This window comes from Hypomesus transpacificus, chromosome 23 (assembly GCF_021917145.1).
Source record: "Hypomesus transpacificus isolate Combined female chromosome 23, fHypTra1, whole genome shotgun sequence".
In the NCBI taxonomy this organism is placed as follows: domain Eukaryota; kingdom Metazoa; phylum Chordata; class Actinopteri; order Osmeriformes; family Osmeridae; genus Hypomesus; species Hypomesus transpacificus.
Window position 1 is genome coordinate 6,687,194 of NC_061082.1, and position 23,329 is coordinate 6,710,522.

Genomic DNA, 23,329 nt, shown 5'->3' on the forward strand with positions numbered 1-23,329 from the left:
GTGTGGGTGTGTGTGTATGTATGTGGGTGTGCATGCGTGTGTCTTCCCACCTGATTGACCTCGGCCTGCAGGTGGCGTAGCTGCAGACACTGCTCCAGCCTCTTGTGGGTGTGGTCTGCACTGACGTCCAGCTCCTGCTGCTTCTCATGCAGGAACTCCAGCAGCTCCTGCACCTGTGTGGCCAGGTCCACCTCCTTCTCCCCCGTCAGCTCAATACCTGCACACACACATTCAGAATCAGAAAGGGTTGTATTCGCCATGAAGGTTTGCACAGACAAGGAATTTAATTTGGAAGGAAGCTGCATACATTAAACATATAGGAAGCCTAATTCTTAAATATGTACTATACTAAAGGTACAAGTCTACCTAATGCTAAAACATATACATACACACATCCTTTACTTGACTTTATATATTACAGTTCTAAACGTGATTTCATACCTAAAATGTAATGTAGCTTATTAAATGAGGGAGACTATACATGTACAATGATGTAAGGCACTGGTAGTGGTTTTGACATTGTTGTGAGTGATAAGGTTGGTGACTGGATTCACCACTAGGTGGAGCTATTGAACCATTCCAGCTACATTATAACGCCAACGATGCATGGATATTTCTTAATTAATTAAATGCAAAATGAAACACATGACACTGCTAATAAAAAGATGTCACAATGATAAATGGACTGTGATCATGGAAACCCAACTGTTATCAATATAATTGGATACGCTGCCCCTCTCCTACTCAAAAGACCCCCTAATAAAAATGTCCATATGAAATATTGCGAGACACACCCATCTTATTTCATTTCATGGTGTTGGGATACTATGGGGTTACATCTCCATTGGTCATGGCCGATGTCACAGCCCAGGAAAGGCACCGGGGAAAGGGGCTAAGCCCCTCCCCTCCCCCTACTCTCAAACTCTTGGCACAGATATGTGTCTGGTCTGAGGGCAGTGCAGGGGGGCAGAGAAAGGATTTCGGACCTCCTGTGTTTGTGTATGTGTGTGTGTGTGTGTGTGCACATGAAGTCTACCATCATAACCTCCCTCCACGCCTTGTGGTGAAGAACGAGTGCAGTGAGGTACGGATCGAGATACATAGGAATGCATAGGAAAGGATAAGAGAGCAATGACATTACAAGTGAGAGGAGAGGAGGTAAGGGACAAAGGAGACAAGAAGAGATAGAAGAGGAGGAGCGAAGCAGGTAACGAGCCAGAGGAGAGGAGGAGAGAGTTGGAGAGGGGGAGGAGAGAAAAAGAGAGATGGAGAGGCAGGGAGGACAGGAGGAGAGAGGTGGAGAGGCAGGAAGGAGAGGAGGAGAGAGGTGGAGAGGCAGGGAGGAGAGGAGGAGGAGAGGAGGAGGAGAGGAGGAGAGAGGTGGAGAGGCAGGGAGGAGAGGAGGAGGAGAGGAGGAGGAGAGGAGGAGAGAGGTGGAGAGGCAGGGAGGAGAGGGGGAGGAGAGGAGGAGAGAGGTGTAGAGGCAGGGAGGAGAGGAGGAGGAGAGTAAGAGGATTGCTCCTAGGTGAGACAAGCCCAGCATTTTTAACCTAATTCCTGATTCCCCTCCAGATGGTGGAACTCCACAGCTGCTGAGATAAGACCTGACCTCTCCACACTCCAACACTCACACACTGCTACCCTTCTGTACTTGCATACTTAAGCTGGCCCTCTCAACACTACCATGACAGCCTGCTTAGTTACAGCAATGCCTCCATCTTGCTCTGTCAATGACTGCACAATTCGATGGCTTTCCATCACCATAGTCTATGGGACGGGAAGGAAATGACTTTCCAAAAGTCTCTGACCAGACACTGACACAATGAAATGACCATATGGTCTGGTGTGAGTCTGTCTGAGTGTCTTACCTGAGGCCTGGACCTCCATGATGTACTGGTGCAGGTCCTGGCCCTGTTGCATCACCTCAAAGGTCATGTTGTTCATGGCCAGCTTGCGCTCCGTGTGGCGCTGCAGACGCTGCTCGGCCAGGCTCAGGTCCTCGCCGCTCAGGTCGCTCACCTGGCGCACCAAGTCCTCGTTCCACGCATCCAGCTCTGCCGTCACCTGGAGAGAGAGAGAGCAGGAAGAGAGAGCGTGAGAGATAGGAGAGAGACAGCAGGGGAGAGAAAGAGAGAGCAGAAAAGAGAGAGAGAGAGCAGGTGAGAACTTAGACAACTGAACCACTCTCCGGCTCCAACGCTGTGCTCATTGGGTTCAACTGTGTTTCGAGACTGTGCCCCCTGCCTCACACACACACACACACATCTCGCCAGCCCCCCCTCTGAGTCCTTACCCCAGATATCCTCCCCACCCCTTCCCTCCTCCCACACACCACCTGAGTCCTGCCCCTCTTCTCCAACACCCCTTTCCCCGCCCCCACAGTCAGCACCCCCTGCTGCCTCTTCAACCCAATGTGCACCCCCCCCTCCTTCCCCCACTCCACCTTCCCTTCCCTCCTCTCTCCCAACCGCTACGCCCCCAACCCCACTCCTGCCACCCCCGCCCTCACCTCGATGGTGTACTGCTCAAAGATGCGTAGCTGCAGGAAGATGTCCAGCTTGATCTTGCGCTCGTGGAACAGCTCCTCCATCTGACCCTGGGCCTCGTCCAGCTGCTGCAGCACGCCCTCGATGTGGGCGATGGAGCTGTTGTGGGGCGTCTTGTTGGTCGACATGGCGGCGTCCCTGAAGAGAGAGAGGGGAGCAGAAAAAAACAAAGAGAAGAGAGAGAGAGAGAGAGAGAGAGAGAGAGAGAGAGAGAGAGAGAGAGAGAGAGAGAGAGAGAGAGAGAGAGAGAGAGAGAGAGAGAGAGAGAGGGACCTTTAAAACAGTCTATAGGTCATGTTTAAGGTTACATAATGCAAAATGTTTTAATGGTGAATTTCATGGATTTAACCCAGCTCCTGCCCTGGTTGAATGCTGCTGGTGTGAACACCTGGCGTGTGAAGACCAGGTGTGGTGAGTAAACCTGGTACCTGAGCTGCTGTATGAGGTCCTCTCCCTCCTTGATGACGTTGAGCGTGGCCTCCAAAGTGGCTGTCTGCTGCTGCTGGAACTGCTTGATCAACTCCTGGACCGATTCCACCGAGTCCGAACACACCTCCTCCAACAGCTCCTTCTGCAGGTCCTCCATCCAGGTCCACAGCTGGGAGTGAGGGGGAGAGAGAGAGAGAGAGAGAGAGAGAGAGAGAGAGAGAGAGAGAGAGAGAGAGAGAGAGAGAGAGAGAGAGAGAGAGAGAGAGAGAAGATGACAGGGTAGTTAACAGGCTTATAGTAGAACGGAAACACTCTAACCCTGAGTCTTGATTCGGACAGTCCTAAAAAAGTTGGATACAACAAAAAGAAGCACTATTTCGTAACCAAAATGATTGACCTCTCAGTCCTCTCACATTTTAGCTTGAGATGCTTAAAACATCAAGTGAACGGATCATGATTTCTCTCCGCAGACCAATAATTCCAGTTCCAGGTGTCACCTCCGCAAGTAGAACACCCCTGTGCAAACTCACCTAAAATAGGCGTCCATTTCTCATACCGTTGAAAATGTGAATATTTCATAGAGACCGAAAGGGATGAATGTTTTCTTGAATATTTCAGTGAAGGGGGCGAGGCTTGGATAGACAACAGCCCCCCGCAGCTGGAGCTGGGAGGCAGGACAGTACGCAGGCAGGAGATGGAACTTGCTTCCTCATCACATCACAAGCCTTCGTTCTCATGCAAGCCATAATACAGTTGAACTGGTGAGCCTGGCTGTTTGGGTTGAGTTCCTTTGTCTATCAGAAAACAATTAGCAGGGCCAAGGCAGACAAAACAACTCAAGCTTCACACAAGCACAATCACTAAATCAGATTAAACAATCAGGTGGTCACCAGTCAAGCTCTGATGTTATAACCTCATAGAATGATGTCAGCCTTCCCACTTTGAGCACTGATGCTGAAACACATCTAGATTCTGCACAGACTTAATTTAATTTATAAAATATTCTCTCTCATCGACCCGCAAAAGCCAAAGGACAGACAGGCACTGCCACTCTGTCAAGGAAGGGTTAAGGAATTCATAAAGCAGAGCAGCGTTGCCATATCTTGGGTTCCCATGGTAACTGCTCCCCATGACTGATGTGAGCACGCCCAGAATTAAACATGCTTCTCTTTGTGACTACTGCCGACACAAGGGCCAAACATCTTTAGTCACCACTCTCACACACACACACACACACACTCTCACACACACACTTGAAATATTGCCAAGCCCTCTACAGAGTTTTCTGAGATGACTAAATCATGCTGCTGATTTATAAATCATGTCACTGATAGCTGCTCTTGGTTTGATCCTCCAGTCCTGAGTGGAGCTACTTAGCCTGCACACACCCTCCACACCTCATCCCTTTTCTTGCCTCCACACAGCAACCACCAACCACCAACAGCATTGCTTCTCATAAGCTAATGGCTGCTTTTAACTTGATCTTGTGTAAACCATATGAAATTGCAATCGATATGAATGTAAAGCCATAAGGGCGAGTGTGACAGGAAGTGGAGGCAGCAGGAGAGGAAGAAACTGATTACCAAGATGAAACAGGGGCAGTTGCAGTCATCTATTTCTGTGGACATTTGAATTATGATATTATTACATATCAAAAACCCTCTAGTCAAAACAGCTAGCAAATCTATTTTAAGTCTTTTGAGATACCAAAAAAGACAAAAGTTCACCTTGGAGGGAAGGAGAGCATTAAAGCGCCGTGACAACGAGGCGAATTCGCGAGGGAGTTACCGTGACGACCGGGCACATTAACAAGGTGGTTGTTGGAGGTTCCTAGTCAAGCTGCTGTTGACAGGGCTTTGTGGGAATTAGCCACACATCTGATGCAAAGTAGCAGGATAATCTGGTCCTGGCATGTCAATAAGCTTTTAAGACACACACACACACTTCCTCTGCACGGACACACCCCTTAGATATACCTGGATCCAAGCCTGTGTTCCAAATCGCCTCAGCGGCTCTCAACCCTCTCTGACCCCAGAGAAGGCACTCTGAGTTGGGCCCCACTCCTGTTACTGTATCGACCAAACCTCCTACCGTTTAACAACGGTTGAGTCAAGATCTCAGGGCTCTATCGAACCACCTCCATAACTGACACTAGAATGAGTTTTAGATGCAGCTGGGGAGGACCCAACATCAATAATTGAGATTGTGCCTTCATTTAACACTCGAACACTCCTAGTGTTGTGAAGTCCTATCTGGGGCTGTACTTGGCAGGAGCTAGGTAGCTCCTTCGAGCCAAGCTTGAGACCAACCAAAGCCAGAAGAGCAACGTTGTTCTATCCCCGTCAAACAACCTTTCCAACAGCAGCCATGTTCCATGCACAAACTGCTGGCCAGCCAGTCAACCAGCCAGCCAACCAGCCAGCCAGCCACTCATTCAATCAGCCAGCCAGGTCCTTCATCTTCAGTTCACCCTGAATGTCCCAGGGCTTTTGTTTAACCACTTCCCTTTGCTAAACCCCAATAAAAAGACCTGCTCCTATCTGCCCGAGCGCTTTCCTGAGAAGCTATCAGCCATGAGCTCCAGTGCTGTACTGAATCTCTCTAACACATTGTGGTTCTGACTGGTGTACAGATGGTCCATCCTCATGTACCTGTGTCAGCTCCAGAGGTTTCAATATCAGCCTTTAATTGCCTTCATATGCCTACCCATGGAAGACTGCTATATGTTAAACAGTCCAAGATTACCATTCTAAGCTGTAAAACATACAAGACTGTTTCTCGTACAAGAGCAGACCAGTCAGGCAGGCAGGAAGACGTTAAGTACAGTGACTAAACAGCCATCCAATGGGCTTTTGGAGGAGTGAGTGGTCTACTGGACACAGTACAAGGTGGAAGATTACTGTAAGTGCAGAAGTACACTGTTTATCAACAAAACTGCTTTTACACACAAGAGTTCTATCTGCCCGAATTCCCACCTGCATACCTGAGTAATCTGCTTGATCCTCAGTGAGTGACTGGTATGCTCCTCTCTCTGCCCCCTCTTCTCTCATCACACATCCCCGCTGCTCCAGACTCAGAAACAGAAAACCGAGGCAGCGAGATCAACTCAGCCCCTTGTGTGTTTATCCAAAGTGATGTATAGGAGGGATTCGTACCTGCCACCTTTTGAGCTGCAGTCAAATCCTGTACCACTTAGCTCTAACCATCCAACTCATTTCAACTCATCCTGGTACTCATCCTCAGGTCCAGCCCCGCCCCACTCCAAGCTCAAGGTCAGTCTCCAGTTCCCATCTCAAGCCCCTCCCATCTCACCCTACAGCTCCATCCTGCCCCGTCCTCCAGTGTCAGCTATCTTACCTCCTTGGTGTGTGTGTGGAAGGAGACGGACATGTCCAGCAGCAGTTTCCTCTGCTCCACCCGTCGGACAAAGTCCTGGATGCGGACCTCCAGGTGGCGGGCTGCCTTGTAGATCTCCTCGGGGTCACACTCTCCCGTCTGGGCCAGCTGCTCGGCTGCCTCCAGCAGCTTGTCAGCGTTGGTGTAGGTGTTCTGGAAGAGAAGAAGAGAAGAGGTGTGGTTGGGTCACCGTTTGAAGACAGAGGAAATGGTCTCTGACCAGGTTCTGTATGTTCTGGAAGGAGCTGCACTGATGCAGACTTTAGAAATCATCGCAGGTCAAGGTTAGGGTTAGAGTTAGGGTTAGTAATCAAGGTTATTCATCATTTTGCTGGACTAGTCCGAGACTAGGTCTCAACCAAAAACAGACATTTAAAAATAGACAATTGACATTTACTCTTTACGTTTGTATCTGTTCAATAACTCACCTGGCTAAATCAAGATGGGATAAACACTGTACCAGTCTACACTGGCAGACCCAGACAGCCAACTTAATCAGAACTCAAACACGACACACACCAAGTCTTCTCCAGAACTGGGAGAGGGAAGTAGATCCAACTTTAGCTAAGAGAGGTCCCTCCCTCAGCTTCCCAGCCCAGTGCAGCATCCTCGCTGACGGGTGCACTTTGCTAAACGACTGAAATGTCTCTACCCAGAAGCAGCAGGGCCAAACGCCACTGTGCTGGGTAGAGGGGGCAAAGCTCTGGCATCATGGGTAATCCCTGTGCTGGCAGGGAGTCGTCTTCATCGCTCCCTCGATCTCTGTCTCTCACAGTTCAGTAGGGCAGCAACAGCGATCAGGCGGCCAGATTAGTAATGTGTATAGTGATGTTGTAAATGTGCTGATCTGGGTTAGCCCTGCTGAGAACCTGCTAACCTGGTAGCAGCACACAGTCACAGTTGCCCAAGGTCACATTGACAAGCAAAGCCAAGGGCTGTTTCTCAGAGTACATTTAAGGCAGGCGTTAAGTGGAAACAATAATACCAACCAGTAGGACCCTACTAATTGATCACTGTCCAGCTAATATTTAAAATTGAGATGTACCAAGCAGTATGTTTACTTACTGCCTTAAGCGACTGTTTAAATCCTGCTACTAAGGTTTCATCTCCTACCAGCATCTCTCCAACAGTAAGCATATATCTATGTATCTATAACAGGACCCCAGCAGGCCTGAGTTCTACTACAACAAGAATGTAATCTCAGATTATCCGCAGATAAATCTTTTTTAGTTAATCTGAGAAATGTTCATCTCTTACCACACTAAAATACCTGAATCCTTCTTTTTGAAATAAACCAGAGGCGTTTATTCACACAAACCACTGACACAGATATACAAAATCCCATTTATTACAAAAACAGCGAGGATTTGTGTTCTGTGCTCTGCAACTGGGTGCTCAGAGTGTTCTGAAGACAGGTTGTTCTGTAGAGTCACAGTTTATGAGTGATAAACTCCCTCCCTCCTTGCCCCCCCCGCTGACACTTAGAATTCATACAACCCTGTGTTACACTGCTCCTGGCTTTGGTGTAAATCTCATTGACACAGTGAACACAGCAGATCAGTGTGTTACCGGACAAGGGCTAGACTAGAGGCTCCATGTGAACAGCTGGAGAACGGGAAAATTGATTACTGCGGCATGGTTCCATATTCATGGCCATCTAGAGGTGTTGAGAGCATAACCATCGCAAGCCTGGTGAAAATGGATGCAAACGCACACACAGGCCAGCAGTCTTCCTAAGAGCAGAAGACCCGCCAGGCCTCGCTCAAGGTATCTCCTCCCTGCAGACCGACGGCATCGATACCTCCATTCCGACTCAGAAGAGTGACCCTGTCCCACCTCTGTAATCTCTCTCCACCCAACACCCTGTCAGACTCTCTTGGTCTGTATCTCTTTCACTCGTACTCGATCTCTTCCACTCAATCTGTTCCTCTCAGCTGCATTATGAGCTGGATAAGCAGAGGCAGGATACAAAAGCTTCTGCTTCTCTGCTGCTACCAGGCTGGGCTCTGTTCATACAAATCCCAATCATATGGTTATGTAGAAGAGGCCAATCATTCAGACGAGAGCTGCATCCCTGCTAGTTAGGATATTTGTCATTTACAATGGCATTATATACCAGCTGGTTATTGGGGGATGAGGGATTAATGACTAGGGTGTATTTGTCGTTTCTAAAGGGTATTTTTAAGAAAAATGGCAAAGATTCGCTCATTGACTTTCACAGGAATCCTTTTCTACAAATGTCTACAGGGACTTTGGTACAATAACCTCATAACTTGGAACGTCTCAGCATGTTTGTGTCTGTGTTGCGTGTATTTTTGCGGTGAAGCATGTCTTTGTGTCTGTGTGTGTGTCTGTGTGTGTGTGTGTGTTTTGTCAGTGTATCCTGACAGTGTGTGCCAAACCATATGACCCAAATCAAGAAAATCCATGATGAGTGAGGCTAAAACAAGGATTACACACATCCTTTTAGCATTAAAACATTCAAATACCTCCCAAAGCACTGGGGCTGCATCTGGTCACAGTTTACCCAGCCTCATGTCGCTACCGCTACAGTCTCCAGGTTAACAACGTACACTTTACGTAATAAACAAAGTATTTCCAAAATGGACATGTAAAAGCATCTTTCTTCCTTCGCTGGACTATTTCCAGCTGGTTCGTACAAGAACTCCGTCTCCTGGCCTTCCTCTCGCACACATGGACTGCAGCAAGCATGAAAGCTGTCTGCCAAGCCTTATAAAAACAATCCCTCATCTGAAATGTATTTCAGGTTCAATTACCGTGCTACGAAGTCCAGAGAACCGACTATCTCAGTATGTATTTCTCATTTGTATCCTAATTATCTGTCACTGAGCCCTTAATGACAAGTAACATCTAAACACAGGAGACTGCCGGCCGTCAGAGCTCCGTCCACAGTCACGCTGAGGAGCAGTGGAACCTGCTCCAGTGGAATAAAACCTAGCCATCTGTGAACTGCATTTCATAGGAACGCTAGTTACAGGAGCTTGTAAAAAAAAAAAAAAAAAAAAGCACAAGAGAGCCATGCGTGATTCGGTTGTAACGACTTGTGCCGTACAATACAATAGTGTTCTGATGCTGCGTTGAGCTTCGTGACTTGGTGTGTGTACTCTGCTAATGTGTCTGCTTGTTCACTTCCTCCTCGAGGCATGACGGGCAGACAGCAATGCTCCAGTCTGCCAGGATACTGTGGTCCTCTGCCACATTGAACAGCTGATGAAGCGTGTCTCCTCTTTATGGAGGAAGTTCCTACACCGCACCATTCTGCACTGGGTTCCCCCAGCATCAGAGGGCTGGCAGCAAGCCATTAAGTAGGTGCCGGGTATTTTAAAACGACTTTTACCTGTGCCACCTCTTCAAAGTCGTCATGGCGTTTCTGCAGGGCCCTGGCGCGGTGGAGAGACTTGCCCACGCCTGTGTGCTTGCTGAGGAAGGCCTCGCCATGGTTCTCTGTCCAGTCCATCACCTGCACAGGACACACACACACACAGCATGTCAACATGTTAGCATGACCAGCTAGCTCACTTATTTACCAAAGCTCAACAGGAAGTGGGAAACACAAATGATAAAGGTTACGCTGGAGATAAACCATGGAAAAGTGCTTTTTAGATGTCACTTAGCTTGCTATATCCCCCCCCCAGTAAACCGGACATACAGTATATTTGTTCCATATTATGAGCCTTCCATAACATTCCATGTCATTGCAGTCAATGAGTGAATAGCCAAATGTGGAGGGCAGCCAGAGTGCAGTGAAGTCCATAGAGTCTCTCCCCCCAGTGGCCCATTAACAGACTCTCTCCATAGAGGCATTACTACAGTGGCGTGACTCGCATATCTGAAGCAGCTTGCAGTCTGTCCAGAATTTACAGTATGAGTTGCTAATGATCAGACTGCAGCTCAGAGGATGAGATCATGTGTGTGTGTGTATGTTTGTGTGGGTGTGTGTTTGTGTGTGTTTGTGTGGGTCCCTTTGGCTGGGGATTGAGGCTCTGACATGCTTCCCCGAACAAGACAAAGCAAAGTGGAAGCTGCAGCTGTGGTTTACAGTGGTATAAGCAACCGTTACTGGCAATGAAGTAGATCTCTCTGTCATTTTCAGTGAAAAAGGCACCCAACAGCACTTCTTGCTTCGATTATTTTATTATCTTGTGTGTTATCCCTGAGTGGACTGCAGCAACCATCCGGTAAATGTGTTGATGTGTGTCTATGTGTGTGTGGAAGGTCTGTGGGAAGTGGGAAGGTTTCGCGTGCTCGAAGGAGGGAATGTTTTATAAACATATCTTGTGTTTGCAGAGTGAGCAGCAAACTTTTATTTTCCCCTGACTGATTAGAACATCCACAGGAACAAGCTTCTAAAAGTGGACTCCCATCCAAACACACACAGAAACACACACAGAAACACACACAGAAACACACACACACTTCTCTATTTAATGAAGATTACATTTGCAGTCTAAAGATAGCAAGTTTGTATGTGTTTGTATTTGTGTGTGTTTCAGTTGACTGGCATATAACAAGCAAATATGTTTACTGTAATCTCACTCAACATTGAGCTATGTTCAGCTGGGTTTACTCTCCCCTGGCCCAAAACAAAGTTTCCTCCCCAGGAAACATGCTAAGCCTATTCTAAACGTATAATAATAACATGTTGCCCTGGACAATCCCCTGACTGAAAACAGACGCTAGATAAACCTAGCAGAAATGACGCTCTGGATTTAAATCCACTATAACAGTCCGAACGGAGAGAGGGCAGTGCCCGTGTGTGTGTTTGTGTGTGTGCTCTATATAATCTCAGTTGGAATCTGTTAATTGTTACAGCTCTACAGATCCAAACCCCTGAGGAGGCATCCCAAAAATGTACAGAGAGAGATAGAGAGATAGAGAGAGTGAGAGTGAGAGAGAGAGTGAGAGTGAGAGTGAGAGAGAGAGAGAGAGAGAGAGAGAGAGAGAGAGAGAGAGAGAGAGAGAGAGAGAGAGAGAGAGAGAGAGCATGCCAAAAGTACTCCTAAATTTCAACACTTCATTCCTCCAGACAAGGCCTAATTGGACTCAGTCCTAGAGTATGCTTGTGAAGTATGATGGCCACAGAAGAGAGGTGAAAACTGAGAAAGGTTTGGAGATCAGTGCTGTGAATAGCACAGCAGGGTAGCAGGAACAGTTGACCTTCCTATATCCACCTCAGAACAACCAGCAGCAGCTCCACAGAACACAATCTTGCTCCTGCCTAAATGGACAGTTTGACCTCTGTCATCTCTAAGCCTTGCTATTCAAACACTGTCCAGCAGCAGCCTCAAAACTCTTCGTTCATCCTAAAGACCTCCATCCTCCTACAGTAAACAAATGAAAAATATATAACAAAATTGGTTTCCCCCAGATAAGAAGCAGAAGTGTGGAGGGAGGCATGCACTGCATATCTACAGAGACAGCTCCAGGAAGCTCTGGCTCCTCTTAAATCTACCAGGAGGAGCACTGTGACCTTGGGCAGACCTGGGTCTCCCTGGAAGGCCGGCCCATCCTCACCATCTCTGCCAGACAGGCCCAGACTGGCTGGAATCTCCCTGTGTGACTCACGGCCAGGAAATGTCGAAATGTGGCCCATGTGCACCAGGCTCTGACGGCTGGCCAATGGTCACTCATGTGGCTGAGCTGATAACCCAGTTGCCAGGGGACTTCAATCACCCCACCACCCCCCCCCCCCCTCCCCCAACCCTTCCACCCCACCCATCCCGCACAGGCCGTCTCCACTGCACGAGCTCACAGCAGGCACTCACCGGTGCCGACCTACACGGCCATTCTAACCGGAGAAGCATGGTTAGATATGGCTAAATATCTTGCAACTTCAATGCAACTTCAATGTTTGAGCCACTGGTTTGTGTGGAACATTCTGTTTCTCAGCTGCAGTCTGTGGCCTCTGAACAGAGACAGACTTATTACTGAGAACTCTGACTCTGTGCGTCTGCGTACATGTCTGGCTGTTGGCAGAAGGCCAGGGAATGGACACAGGCGGTACTGTAGATATGGTTCAGCTAGGGTAGCCCTCACTGTGGCCTATTCCTGTATGGGCTGGTACAGTCTCTGACTACTGTCTGACTACTGTGTACTCCAGGTTAAACCAGACACACTGTCTGTCTGGCTGTCTCTCATTTGTCCCTTCTCTGTTTCATTCAATTAATGTGTGCGGTGAAGCAACGCAGGAGTCAGGAACTACTGGAAGATTGGTTTACAGAGCAATTTGCACAGGAAACAAACTCATAGACACGCATGGAAGCACAAACAGTAGGCTCACGAACACACATGCATATTCAATTGAACACTGCATGAGAATATATTGGTTTCGAAAAAAAATTTGGCCATGGTATCTGTATGGAAACACTGAAAATGAGACATTGTAACTCGTGAGGTGAATGTTGTTGTTGTGAAAAGCCCTCCAGTGATCTCAGATCAGCTCTGGGTATAGCTGCCAGACTTGGTTCCAGTCCTGTAGTGGTGACCTGTCTCATCCTGGTACTGGAGCCCCAATGCTGATCCAACTCTCACTCCCAGGCTAAGGCTGCAATATTAACTGTACTTCTGGGCTCATGTCCAGGAGGGAAATATTAGAGGAAAGAATCCTCCTCATGAAAAACACACATCCCTCACTTCATGGTGGACTGTTGACTAATCTGCTCTTTCTTCACACTGCTCTTACTGTGTGGTTATATGAAATAACACACACAAGTACCCCGACTACGCAACTAGTAGGCTTCACTCTTTCTTTCTTTCGTTCTTTTTTTCTTTCTTTCGTTCTTTTGTTCTTTCGTTCTTTCTTTCTTTCTTTATTTCATTCTTTCTTTCTTTTTTTCGTTCTTTCTTTCTTTCAAAACACACACACACACCAGCACAGGCTCCCTCCTACCTGTTGGACGTCCTGCTGGAAGACGCAGAGCTGCAGGCGCTGGTGCAGCCGGACTTTGCGGTGCTGCCAGATGCTCTCCAGGCGCCTCTGGTGGTGCAGGACCTCGTGGACCACGTCCAGGATGCAGTGGACCGCCTTGGAGTAGTTGGCCGTGGCCGTCAGGGACTCGGAGTTCCCCGGGCTCAGGGGCCTCTGGAGCACATCCAGCAGGGCCTTGCCATCTTGGCTCACCTGCCGAGTGGGGGGAGAACAGACACGGGAGCTAAAAGTACTGCGTCTGTCACTGATAGGCTGAGGCCTGTAGAAAAGCCAGTAGGTTTACTGATCCAATGGAGGGGGGGGGGGGGGGGGGGGTTAGGGAACAGAAACAAGAGCTGTATGTGTACTGTGACTGGAAAAAAAAGAGATGGTGTTCTGATAACAGTCCAGTTTGGGGTTGTTATAGCCGTCTACTTAACTCACTAAATTGAGCTGGACCAGGCTGTAATTTCAATTCCAAGGAAAAATGACTAAATTACACATTCACATCTGGCGCGTGGGCGAGGTGTGGTGTTATTCTTTATCTACTGTTTAACACAATATGGACAAACAAGTCTGAAGTGACCATCTCTTTCTCTTTGGGTTCAAACCATAAACATTTTGAGGGGAGCCTTTTTAAAGAGGACACTAAAATAAAACAAACAAGAGCAGATGTGGCTGTTGGAGGAATGAAGCATAGCTCAAAATGCACAACCCTGTCATCATCGTCAGTCCTCTGTGGGGTATGACGGACAACAGGACCCAGTGCTGTCTGACCTGCCCCCAGCCACAAGCTAAGCACTACTTGAAACCCTAGTGACAGTAAAGGTCATTTCTGATTTAAAAAAGTGAAAACTGTTCAGATATGTACATGTAATAAAGTAATTGAAAGATTTGCATGTCAAATTGCATTACTGTTACTGGGTATACTGTGCTTTACCTCAGTATGGATTTGGGCAACCGGCTGCTATTGGGTGCGAGTCTGTGGGCTCTAGCTGGGGCCGCCTTGTCAGTACTGTGTCAGGTTCATGCATCATACCCCTGGGTGATGTGTTGGTGTTGGGTGCTGTGATAGTGAGTGAGTTCAAGCGAGGTCCGTGCTTGGTGAGTGTTGGGTCAGTAGTAGGGTCTGGGTCTTACCTCAGTGTAAGCCTGTGTGACCTGCTCATAAAGGGTCTGGTGATGGTGGATAGCCAGCTCCAGGTCTTGCATCTCTGACGGCAGCCCCCCCTCGCTGCACATCTTACACCACGCCTCCACCCCGGACAGGAACTGGACACACGGAAACAGGAAGTCACACGGTTAGAACAGAGGGAGTCTCAGGTTCTATGGAGAGCATGAGATCCTAACTGTTGGGATTTTTAGGAAGAGCGAGTTGCAGAGCAGAAGAGTTGAGTCGGCTAAATAGATAAAGGCTGCCCGGTCATCACTACACCTGCCTTGGGAGACAGCACGTTGGACACTAGTGTGTGCAGACTGGAGAGAAGTCAGGCAGGAAGATGAGAGGGAGGAAAATAGGGAACCAGAGAGCCCCACTTTACAAGATGCTGAGGTAAGCCTGGAGAGCTAGCTAAGTGCTCTTTGTCAGACAGAGAGTGTTTTCACCTCCTAATACTCCCCACCACCGCCCCCCCCCCACCTCAAACACACTTCCAGACACACGCACACCCACACACAGACACACACAGCTTAGAGTTTCACCTAAAGCCCAACAACTCAGAGTCTCTCAGTGACATTTGCTGCCATGGCAACTAGGATCCCCCCCAAAAGACACACTCTAACAAAGCAGCTGCAGCCATCGGGAGAAATCTTTCTTTCCTTTAACGCGAGTACAGGGACCTCACTGTATCTCGTACCTGTTCAGATTTCTGGTGGAACACAGCAGACATGGCCAGGATGGTGCTGCGTTCGTCCAGTGCAGCAGCGAAGCTCTTCCACTCCTGGTCCAGCTGACTGGAGATCTGCTTGATCTGCTGCGAGGCATAGTGACCCCCCTCCGACAGCCGGGACGCCACCGACATGATCCGGTTGATGTTGACGTACGCATTCTGGAACAGATGAAAACCATAAGGGGGGGACACGTTGTGTCCCTGGGCAAGGCACTTCACCCTACTTGCCTCGGGGGAATGTCCCTGTACTTAATGGAAGTCGCTCTGGATAAGAGCGTCTGCTAAATGACTAAATGTAATGTAAATAAGGAAACAAAGCAATACATGCCATCTGAGGCCACGCTACTGTGAACTACTGCACTCACTCTGATGTCATGTTTTTGTACGAAAGACACATTTCCAGTTCAATTCTATGTGTCATTCTCTAATGTACCATTTGAGTTTTTCCTAATCCAGTAATTCTGAGATGATGTGTAGACAGACAACTATATAAACACAGCTTGACAGAACTGTGTGTGGATGGATGGTGCCATCACCCGCATGCCAGGCACACTGACATGCCAGACCGGGACACTGCACAGATGCATTTTGACACGTCAGCTTGTGTGAAGCAAAGTGAAGAGCTTTAACATCAACAAGCAGAACAGGAATCAGCAGCTCAGCATGTCTGGCTGGGAGCGGGCTAGCTACCACTAATGAGTCACACGCGCGCGCACACACACACGCACGCTTGCATGAACACACACACGTGCACAGACACGTACTCTATCTTACCATCTGGCTGCATCGCTCCTCTTTACATCCAACTCTCCATCTATCCATCCATCCATCCATCATTCATCCATTCACCCGTCTCCCCTCATCTTTCACAGCTCAAGTCCATGGTTTACACGCCTGCCGTGCTGTAGCGTGGGCTGTATTTACCTCTAACCTGATTAAAGTTGTTAATGAAGCCCTCCTGACTAATGACGGCTGGGTTTAAATCAGCCGTTAATGGACTCTTAACCAGACTGTATGCTGCGCCAAGACTCACGTCACTGTATAATAGTCCTAGCATTTGTCAGGTCTGTATGAGTCAGGGGTGTGTGTGTGTGTGTTTATACGTGTGTGGGTGTTTGTTTGTGTGTGGGTGTTTTTATGTGTGTTCTATAAGAGTGTGTGTGACAGAGATTTTTTTCTTTTTTGGACCTCCTTCAACAGTACCAGTCGTCTTGTTTGTGTGAGAACCCATTCCTGCTCTCCAACTGCTGTGGCCTCTGTGCCACAACAGAGACTGCAGTCAAAAGAACCACCGAAAGCTTTTTACAGCCCATCAGAAATACTAATTTCCTAAATTGACTTGCCATTTGACCTGCTCCTCCAGTCTTTCAATAATTCAACTCATACATTACATAGTACACCGAGTGAAATCACAGAGGCATGACTCAAACCACTGACGTCAAGTATATTATTAGATCCTCCCTTTACCACACACACAGTACATAGCAGTGACCAATGCAGTAGCTACAGGAAATGGCTTGAAAGATCCAATTTACTGAAAGGTACTGACAAGTTCATAGTAAATCCCTCACGTAAGTATAGTTGATTTGATCTTAGACATGATATACGTACCATTGAGTTCATGGCAAAGTGGTTGTGTTGTGTCTGCAGGTCGACCGCATGCTGGTATCTCACTCCGATCTCTGTGTGGCTCTGTAGGAACAACTCCTTATTGTGACTGATCCAGTCAAACATCTAGAGGGACAAACAACAGACAAACATATGATTGATGAATACAACATATTGTTAAGTATGACCATATAGAATGCTGGCAAAATATCAAAGTTACATTTGCAGTTGAAGTCCAACTCAACAGCCGTACATAATGTGGGGGGGGGGGAGGTCAGATGGTTGAGCGGTTAGGGAATCGGGCTATTAATCAGAAGGTTGCCGGTTTGTTTCTGGCTGTGCAAAATGATGTGGTGTCCTTGGGCAAGGCACTGCACCCTACTTGTCTCGGGGGAATGTCCCTGTACTTACTGTAAGTCGCTCTGGATAAGAGCGTCTGTTAAAATCTATGACAAAATAATGTACGTGTTCATTGCAAGTAGTGGTTCATGGCATTTGCAAAATAACCCTGGCATTATGTACTTGTTATGTGATAGGTTAACTGGGGTGACACATTCCAGATTGAGTATTACATCACCCTGTAGTTTCTTCCCTGAGGTACCGTACAATGACTATTGATTCAACTTATCTAATAACAAAAACAGAGAGAGCTCCACCTCATCGTAAAGTGCAGAGGTCACTCTTTACACCTATGCAGTTGAGCCTAACACAGTTTGACATGCCATGAAAATCAACCACCGGGTGTAAATGGAGCCAGAATGTCCTCTGCTCCCTGGTTTGAAAAGCCAGACACATTGATATCTCCATTCCCTCTCTTTAACTTGCAGGGAGCCTAGAAACTGTTCCCAGTATGTAACCAGCTTGATCCAGTGAGTGACATTGCTATCTGCTGTCTTCACTGGCAATGTGAAAGGAAGGTGTGTCTGGACACACTGGAATCATTTGCGTTAATCAGGTTTTGATCGGGCTGTTAATGAAACATTGACCCTCTCCTGCTTTCCATCTCTCAAGTCAATACACAGGGAATTAGACACCACATGGCTTTGCACTGATAAAACAAATCAAAGTGAATATTACTGTATTCCAAATAGCAAAGATTATTAATTACGAAGTCATAATTAATCTTTTCAAACAAGTCAAGAATCAAGTAAATGTTGTAAATTGTGATTTTGAAATAACTTAATGCAGTGCCTTCATTTAAGCATTCACAGCTCGCTAAAAATAAACGTTTTGAATAAACGCTTCTTCTCTTTCTTTCCTGCCGTACGTACAGGATTCAATGTCATTGACATTATTGTCAAATTGAAGAACATTCTTGGAACACTGTATGACTGATGGAGGACAGCACTTGTAAATTCTCCTACTTGTCATCTTCATTAAATCACACGCTGACACCTCTATCAAATTAGAATGTCTTACAAATCAAACGTACGGAAGCTGTCAGAAACTTTCATTAGCACATTGACTGTTTGCTTCTTTCGTTCCGACTGAAACAGTGCACTGTAGCTGGTTTTCTATCTCCGATTACTCTGTACTAAAGCTGGCAGGTGGGCAAAGAAGTCAGATGTTTGATTTCAATTCTTCATGAAGGTCTTAAGAGGAGATCACAGTAATAATGGAGATCTTTTGGGGGGAAAACAAGTTTCTGTTAAGTGTCTCAGTGTGGTATGTATTAGGTCACTATAGAAATCTTGTTTGTATGAGAGAAACGTTAGCACGTGCAGAGAAACCTCATCCCTCTCCCGATCCTTCCCCCTATCCCTCTCCCTTTCAGAGAAACAAGCCCCTCGGTTCTGTTATTGCTGCCTTTGATCCGAATCCATACAGATATCCACTGCTTTAACTGGGGTTACACTCCAAGAATTTCATTTTACCATGGTGGAGAAAATGAGGGAATGGTCTTAGTGCTGGAGCTTCAAAGGTGCTGTGTTACACTGTGGTCTGGCTCAGAGCCCGTGTTCCCAAATACCCTGTGTGCAGGTGCAGCACCACTTAGACTAGCGGGACCCTTAAAACATGCCATTCAGCAGGTCCTCTGAGCACCATCCAGTAGAGCGAGAGCATACGTCAGGATGGAAATGAGACCCAGTTGGATTGGAAGCCACAGCCTTGGCACTGGAAGCCCCACAATCCCAGCCTCGTGTTCCACACGCTCTGCTGAGTCAGTCCGGCAGGAACCAGGGGGGCCTCTGAGCTTTCAAACATGACCACATTATGACCCGAGCAGAACTGCTCCACTGTATCCAGTCAGCCTGTCAGATCATGGAGGGGAAACACAGAGATGGACACGCAACTAGTCACCTTCAGCTGGAATGGACACAGGCTTCCTTGCCTTTGTCTTTGATTGGCATCTCCACCATCCAGTTGGAGAGGACACTCAGTCCTTGATTAGCATTGGCATTGGCCGGTAAGAGGGAATAGACACGAGCAAGCCTGTGTTTGATTGGCAGTCCCCTCGAGGGGATGGATCATTATCATTATGTGGGCCTGTCCTAATCAGAGGCACCACAGGGCATTACTGTAATCAGGAGACTGCTCTTCTCCTAATGAAGGCCTGAGTGGCGGGCTGGGAATCACTGGCCTCACTTCATCATTACACCATGTAGAAACATGGAGGAGGACGGGGGCAGAAAGACATAAAGAGTGAGAGAGAGAGAGAGAGAGAGAGAGAGAGAGAGAGAGAGAGAGAGAGAGAGAGACAGAGACAGAGAGGGAGAGAGACAGAGTGAGAGAGAGTGAGAGAGGGAGAGAGAAAAGAGCTTCGTATACAGTAGCTGCTGCATCTCTAATAGCTGAGAGTGGTCAATAAGGGAACCGAGTAATCATGTTAAAAGAGGCAGTGACATCACAGGATACAGGCATCACCTGGTGTGCCAGTCACACCTGTGTGTCATCATCACTGTGCCGGCTGTGTTTGAGTCCAGCCGTGGGGTCCGTCAGCACGCCAGCCTCCTCGTCATACCGCTAATGACTTTCTGGGTATGAGGTTTCCTTTTAAAAGCCTGCTGCTGGAAGCTGTTCACACAGCTAGAAATAATAACCAAAGCATTACATGGACCTTTCTGTACATCTGGACATCATCACTGACAATGTTAAAGGGGAATTATGAAAATGTACGCCCAGATGAGAAGTTACTCATAAATCCTTTGTAATGGCCTTTCAGGAACCACTCATGCGTTGGGAACATGAGGTAGATGCTTTCCCTCAAAAAATACCCTTGTGTTCTACAATTAAAACAGGACTTACAGTACTGGTCCATGTGATTGAAAGCCATTCACAGGGAAACATGTGTTCCAAATAAACACAAAATCTGATTACACTGCCTTCATGCATTTGGACCATCTACATAAACAGACCTGACCTGAGAAACTCGAACCCTCCCCCTTCAGATTGTTATTTGCTGCCATACCAAAGACGTTTGGATGTGCGTCTCGCATAAATATTTGCAGTTGAGGCAAGAGAATATTTACATGAATAAGCCCTCTCATTCAGTTTATAGATATACCGTTACCAATTCCTTGCCGTGTGTTGTCTGCATAAATATATACCAGACACACACCTCTGGCCTAACAGAAAACACCCTCTCAGCATTTTCTCTCCACAACACCCCGATGCCTTCGGCGGGCTATGGATCCAGGTCCAGCTGGTTTATGGGAAAAGGATGTCGAGACAACAGCAACATCTGCAGTCGCAGCCAGGCACCACCCACCTTCTCTGCGTCCTGCTCGAAGAGCCGCAGCTGGAAGCACTGGTCCAGCTTGAGCTTGCGGACGTGCCACATCTGGTGCAGGTGCTGCCTGGTAGAGTGCAGCTTGTCCAGCAGACTGGCCACCTTGGGCACCACGCTCTGGAAGTCGGCGCTGCCCGAGATGCAGTTGCGTCCGGAGAAGCCGTCGCTGGAGCGGATGCACTGCAGCAGCCGCTGGCCCTCGCGGTCCAGCTCCTCCACCGGGGCCTTCATCACCTTCTTCTTCAGCTGAGTGTGCTCGTCGATCAGACGGCGAGATCCCTCCACGTCCACAGGGAACTCCTTCTTGGCTAGCAGCTCCTGGTTACACAGTAGAAGGCAGGCATGGGGTTGGTGTCAAACGTCTTTCTCTTGGTTAGACATCACAATGTACTGAACTGGCACAGTGGCCAAACCATGATAGCAGAAGACGTGAAACATATTTTTTTTGTTTTTTGACTTAACATTGAACGGGATGAGACAAATCCTTAGAAGAATCAAATCCTTAATGCTCACTATGAGGTAGGTTTGTGAGTCTGGTAGTTTGACAGACTGGTCAGTCCTACCTGCAGGTCCTCGAGGCGGGAGAGGAGATGCACGGCACTGGCCATGAACTCCTCCAGAGACACCCTGAGGTCCATCCACTCTTCGTGGTTGTAATCCAGCGAGCCTTCAAAGTCGTCAGTCAGCTGAGATGGGTCCACAAGCTTGCTGAGCCCCTCCACTGACACCATACTAGTCTGTCAGACAACGCAGAACACCAAATACAGAGTCAGAGCAGTGTGGCTCCTGTCCAAACCTTTCAGGAGAGGATCTCCTCATTCTACACACAGGTGGTAGAAAGTGTACCACTTACCTCAAATGTGAATTTGGCACTGCCAAAGTTTGTCTTCTGTTTTTGCCAGAAGTTGTCGGGTTTGATGATGAGGGCGACGCAGATCTCAGCCGGGAAGGTTTCCTGGAGGGTCTTCAGTAGCGGCTTTATTAGGTCCCACTTGGACCCTCGCATGTCAATAATGACCGTGAAGCCCCGTTTACACACATCCTCGCTGCGGAGAGGACGGGAGCAGAGCAGACGTTAACCAGGTAGAGCACCACACTGACACACTACCCAGACTCCTCTCTGCATCACACTGTATCATTAACATGATACACGCCAAGAGAGCCTTGAAAGGCTAGAGAGGCCAATGCCGTCCAACACTGCCCACTGAAAATCCCTCCCTCTCTCCCTGCCTCCCTCTCTCTCCCTGCCTCCCTCTCTCTCCCTGCCTCCCTCTCTCTCTCTCCCTGCCTCCCTCTCTCTCCCTGCCTCCCTCTCTCTCCCTGCCTCCCTCTCTCCCTGCCTCCCTCTCTCCCTGTCCTCCCTATCTCCCTGCCTCTCTCTCGCCCTGCTTCCCTCTGCCAGTTATATTGGAAAAGGTCCCTGAGGACTCTCTGAGAGACAGGGAGCTGAAGCTGTTATATACTCTGGAGCAGCTCAACTGGCACCACTCAATGAGGAGGGAGATTCAATTGGACATGTTTCTAATTCATCCCACTCCTTGGGCCTCAGCAGTGCTCTTTAACACCTTCTTCTTCACGTCAGCGTGTGCTTGCGTTTTATTTCATTTCGAGACGCACATTGTCACCGTTTTCCCCCTTAAGCCGTTGGAACAAATTTTCATGTAAGTGTGTCATTAACGTCATTACCTACGGTGAGCCTTTCCAAGATGATGCTACTTGCCTGGCAGCTTGCAAAGGCAGTCATTAGGGAATTATCATACAAATGATACGGCACACACGGCCCCCCTCCTCCAGAGCATGTCAACATCTCTTTAAATCTAATAGCTTGATTTGTGTGGGGACTCGTCTTCGCTAGCATAGAGGCCTCCGAGTGGAATACTATTAATGCTCTATTCTTATCCTCCATGCATGGGAGGCACTTCACCGGGATTGGAAGATAAAAATAACCTGTAATTGCTTCACCTCACTGCACGCCCTCCTGAAGACTCCCTCCCTCCTTCTCTCCCTCCCTCCGTCTCTACCTCCCTCCCCTACTTTTTGGAATTATTCCGACCCTCTGCGTCTTTCTAAGACTGCAGGGACTCCAGGGACATTATGAAACTACAGTACACCAGCAGCCGGAGACCTTCATAACAACTGTTGTACCCTTCATTTCCTGTCATTCTCTAGCCTCACTGGGTCATTGGCCCAAGAACAACAGGAAGTCAAGCTCTGACACCATCATAGTAGTGAAAGGAGGAAATGTTAGCTGGTGCTTGGATGGCTTTATCCCTTTGTGTCAAGCTGCTGAGGTGCCGGATGAATACACAATCTGGTTTCAAAAATCTTAACGGCCATTTAACCCCTACGATACAGTTGTTACCATAGAAAATAATCTATCGACTTGTTCACTTGAAGAATGAAAACTTGTTATGTATGTTTTACTAGCTAGGCCCAAATTACATCATGTTCTCAGTTTGTTGTTCCACTGAGCTTGTAATCGTGGCTCATTTCAACAGAACTATAAACAAAGATTGTTACCTAAAATACCTTAGCGAATGGATTATGCATGAGCTAAAAACTGAAAGAATGAACTGCTTTCTGGGAATCACGGGGGGGGTGGTGGTCACACATGAACGCTTGATTAAGACAGAACCGGGGAGGAGGGATGGGTCGGATGCATGGGTCGGATGCAAGGGTCGGATGCATGGGTCGGATGCATGGGTCGGATGCATGGGTCGGATGCATGGGTCGGATGCATCAATACAATTGACAAACTGCATGAGGATTTATTTAAAAAAAATTCTATAAGATCAACACAAGT

General features: G+C 47.8%; 1 protein-coding gene across 1 annotated transcript in view; it reads right to left on the reverse strand.

Annotated features, from left to right (window-relative positions):
- kalrna (kalirin RhoGEF kinase a) overlaps nucleotides 1–23,329 on the reverse strand; it is a 109,528-nt gene that overhangs the window by 43,042 nt on the left and 43,157 nt on the right. Inside the window, exons 4-16 of the mRNA XM_047046250.1 lie at nucleotides 21,380–21,572; nucleotides 21,090–21,263; nucleotides 20,506–20,844; nucleotides 16,800–16,922; nucleotides 15,156–15,347; nucleotides 14,440–14,571; nucleotides 13,282–13,512; nucleotides 9,730–9,852; nucleotides 6,333–6,524; nucleotides 2,975–3,144; nucleotides 2,510–2,684; nucleotides 1,869–2,064; nucleotides 51–217 (exon numbers count right to left, since the gene is read on the reverse strand). Coding sequence (XP_046902206.1) covers nucleotides 51–217; nucleotides 1,869–2,064; nucleotides 2,510–2,684; nucleotides 2,975–3,144; nucleotides 6,333–6,524; nucleotides 9,730–9,852; nucleotides 13,282–13,512; nucleotides 14,440–14,571; nucleotides 15,156–15,347; nucleotides 16,800–16,922; nucleotides 20,506–20,844; nucleotides 21,090–21,263; nucleotides 21,380–21,572 — 2,407 coding nt within the window. The remainder of the gene's footprint in view (nucleotides 1–50; nucleotides 218–1,868; nucleotides 2,065–2,509; nucleotides 2,685–2,974; nucleotides 3,145–6,332; nucleotides 6,525–9,729; nucleotides 9,853–13,281; nucleotides 13,513–14,439; nucleotides 14,572–15,155; nucleotides 15,348–16,799; nucleotides 16,923–20,505; nucleotides 20,845–21,089; nucleotides 21,264–21,379; nucleotides 21,573–23,329) is intronic.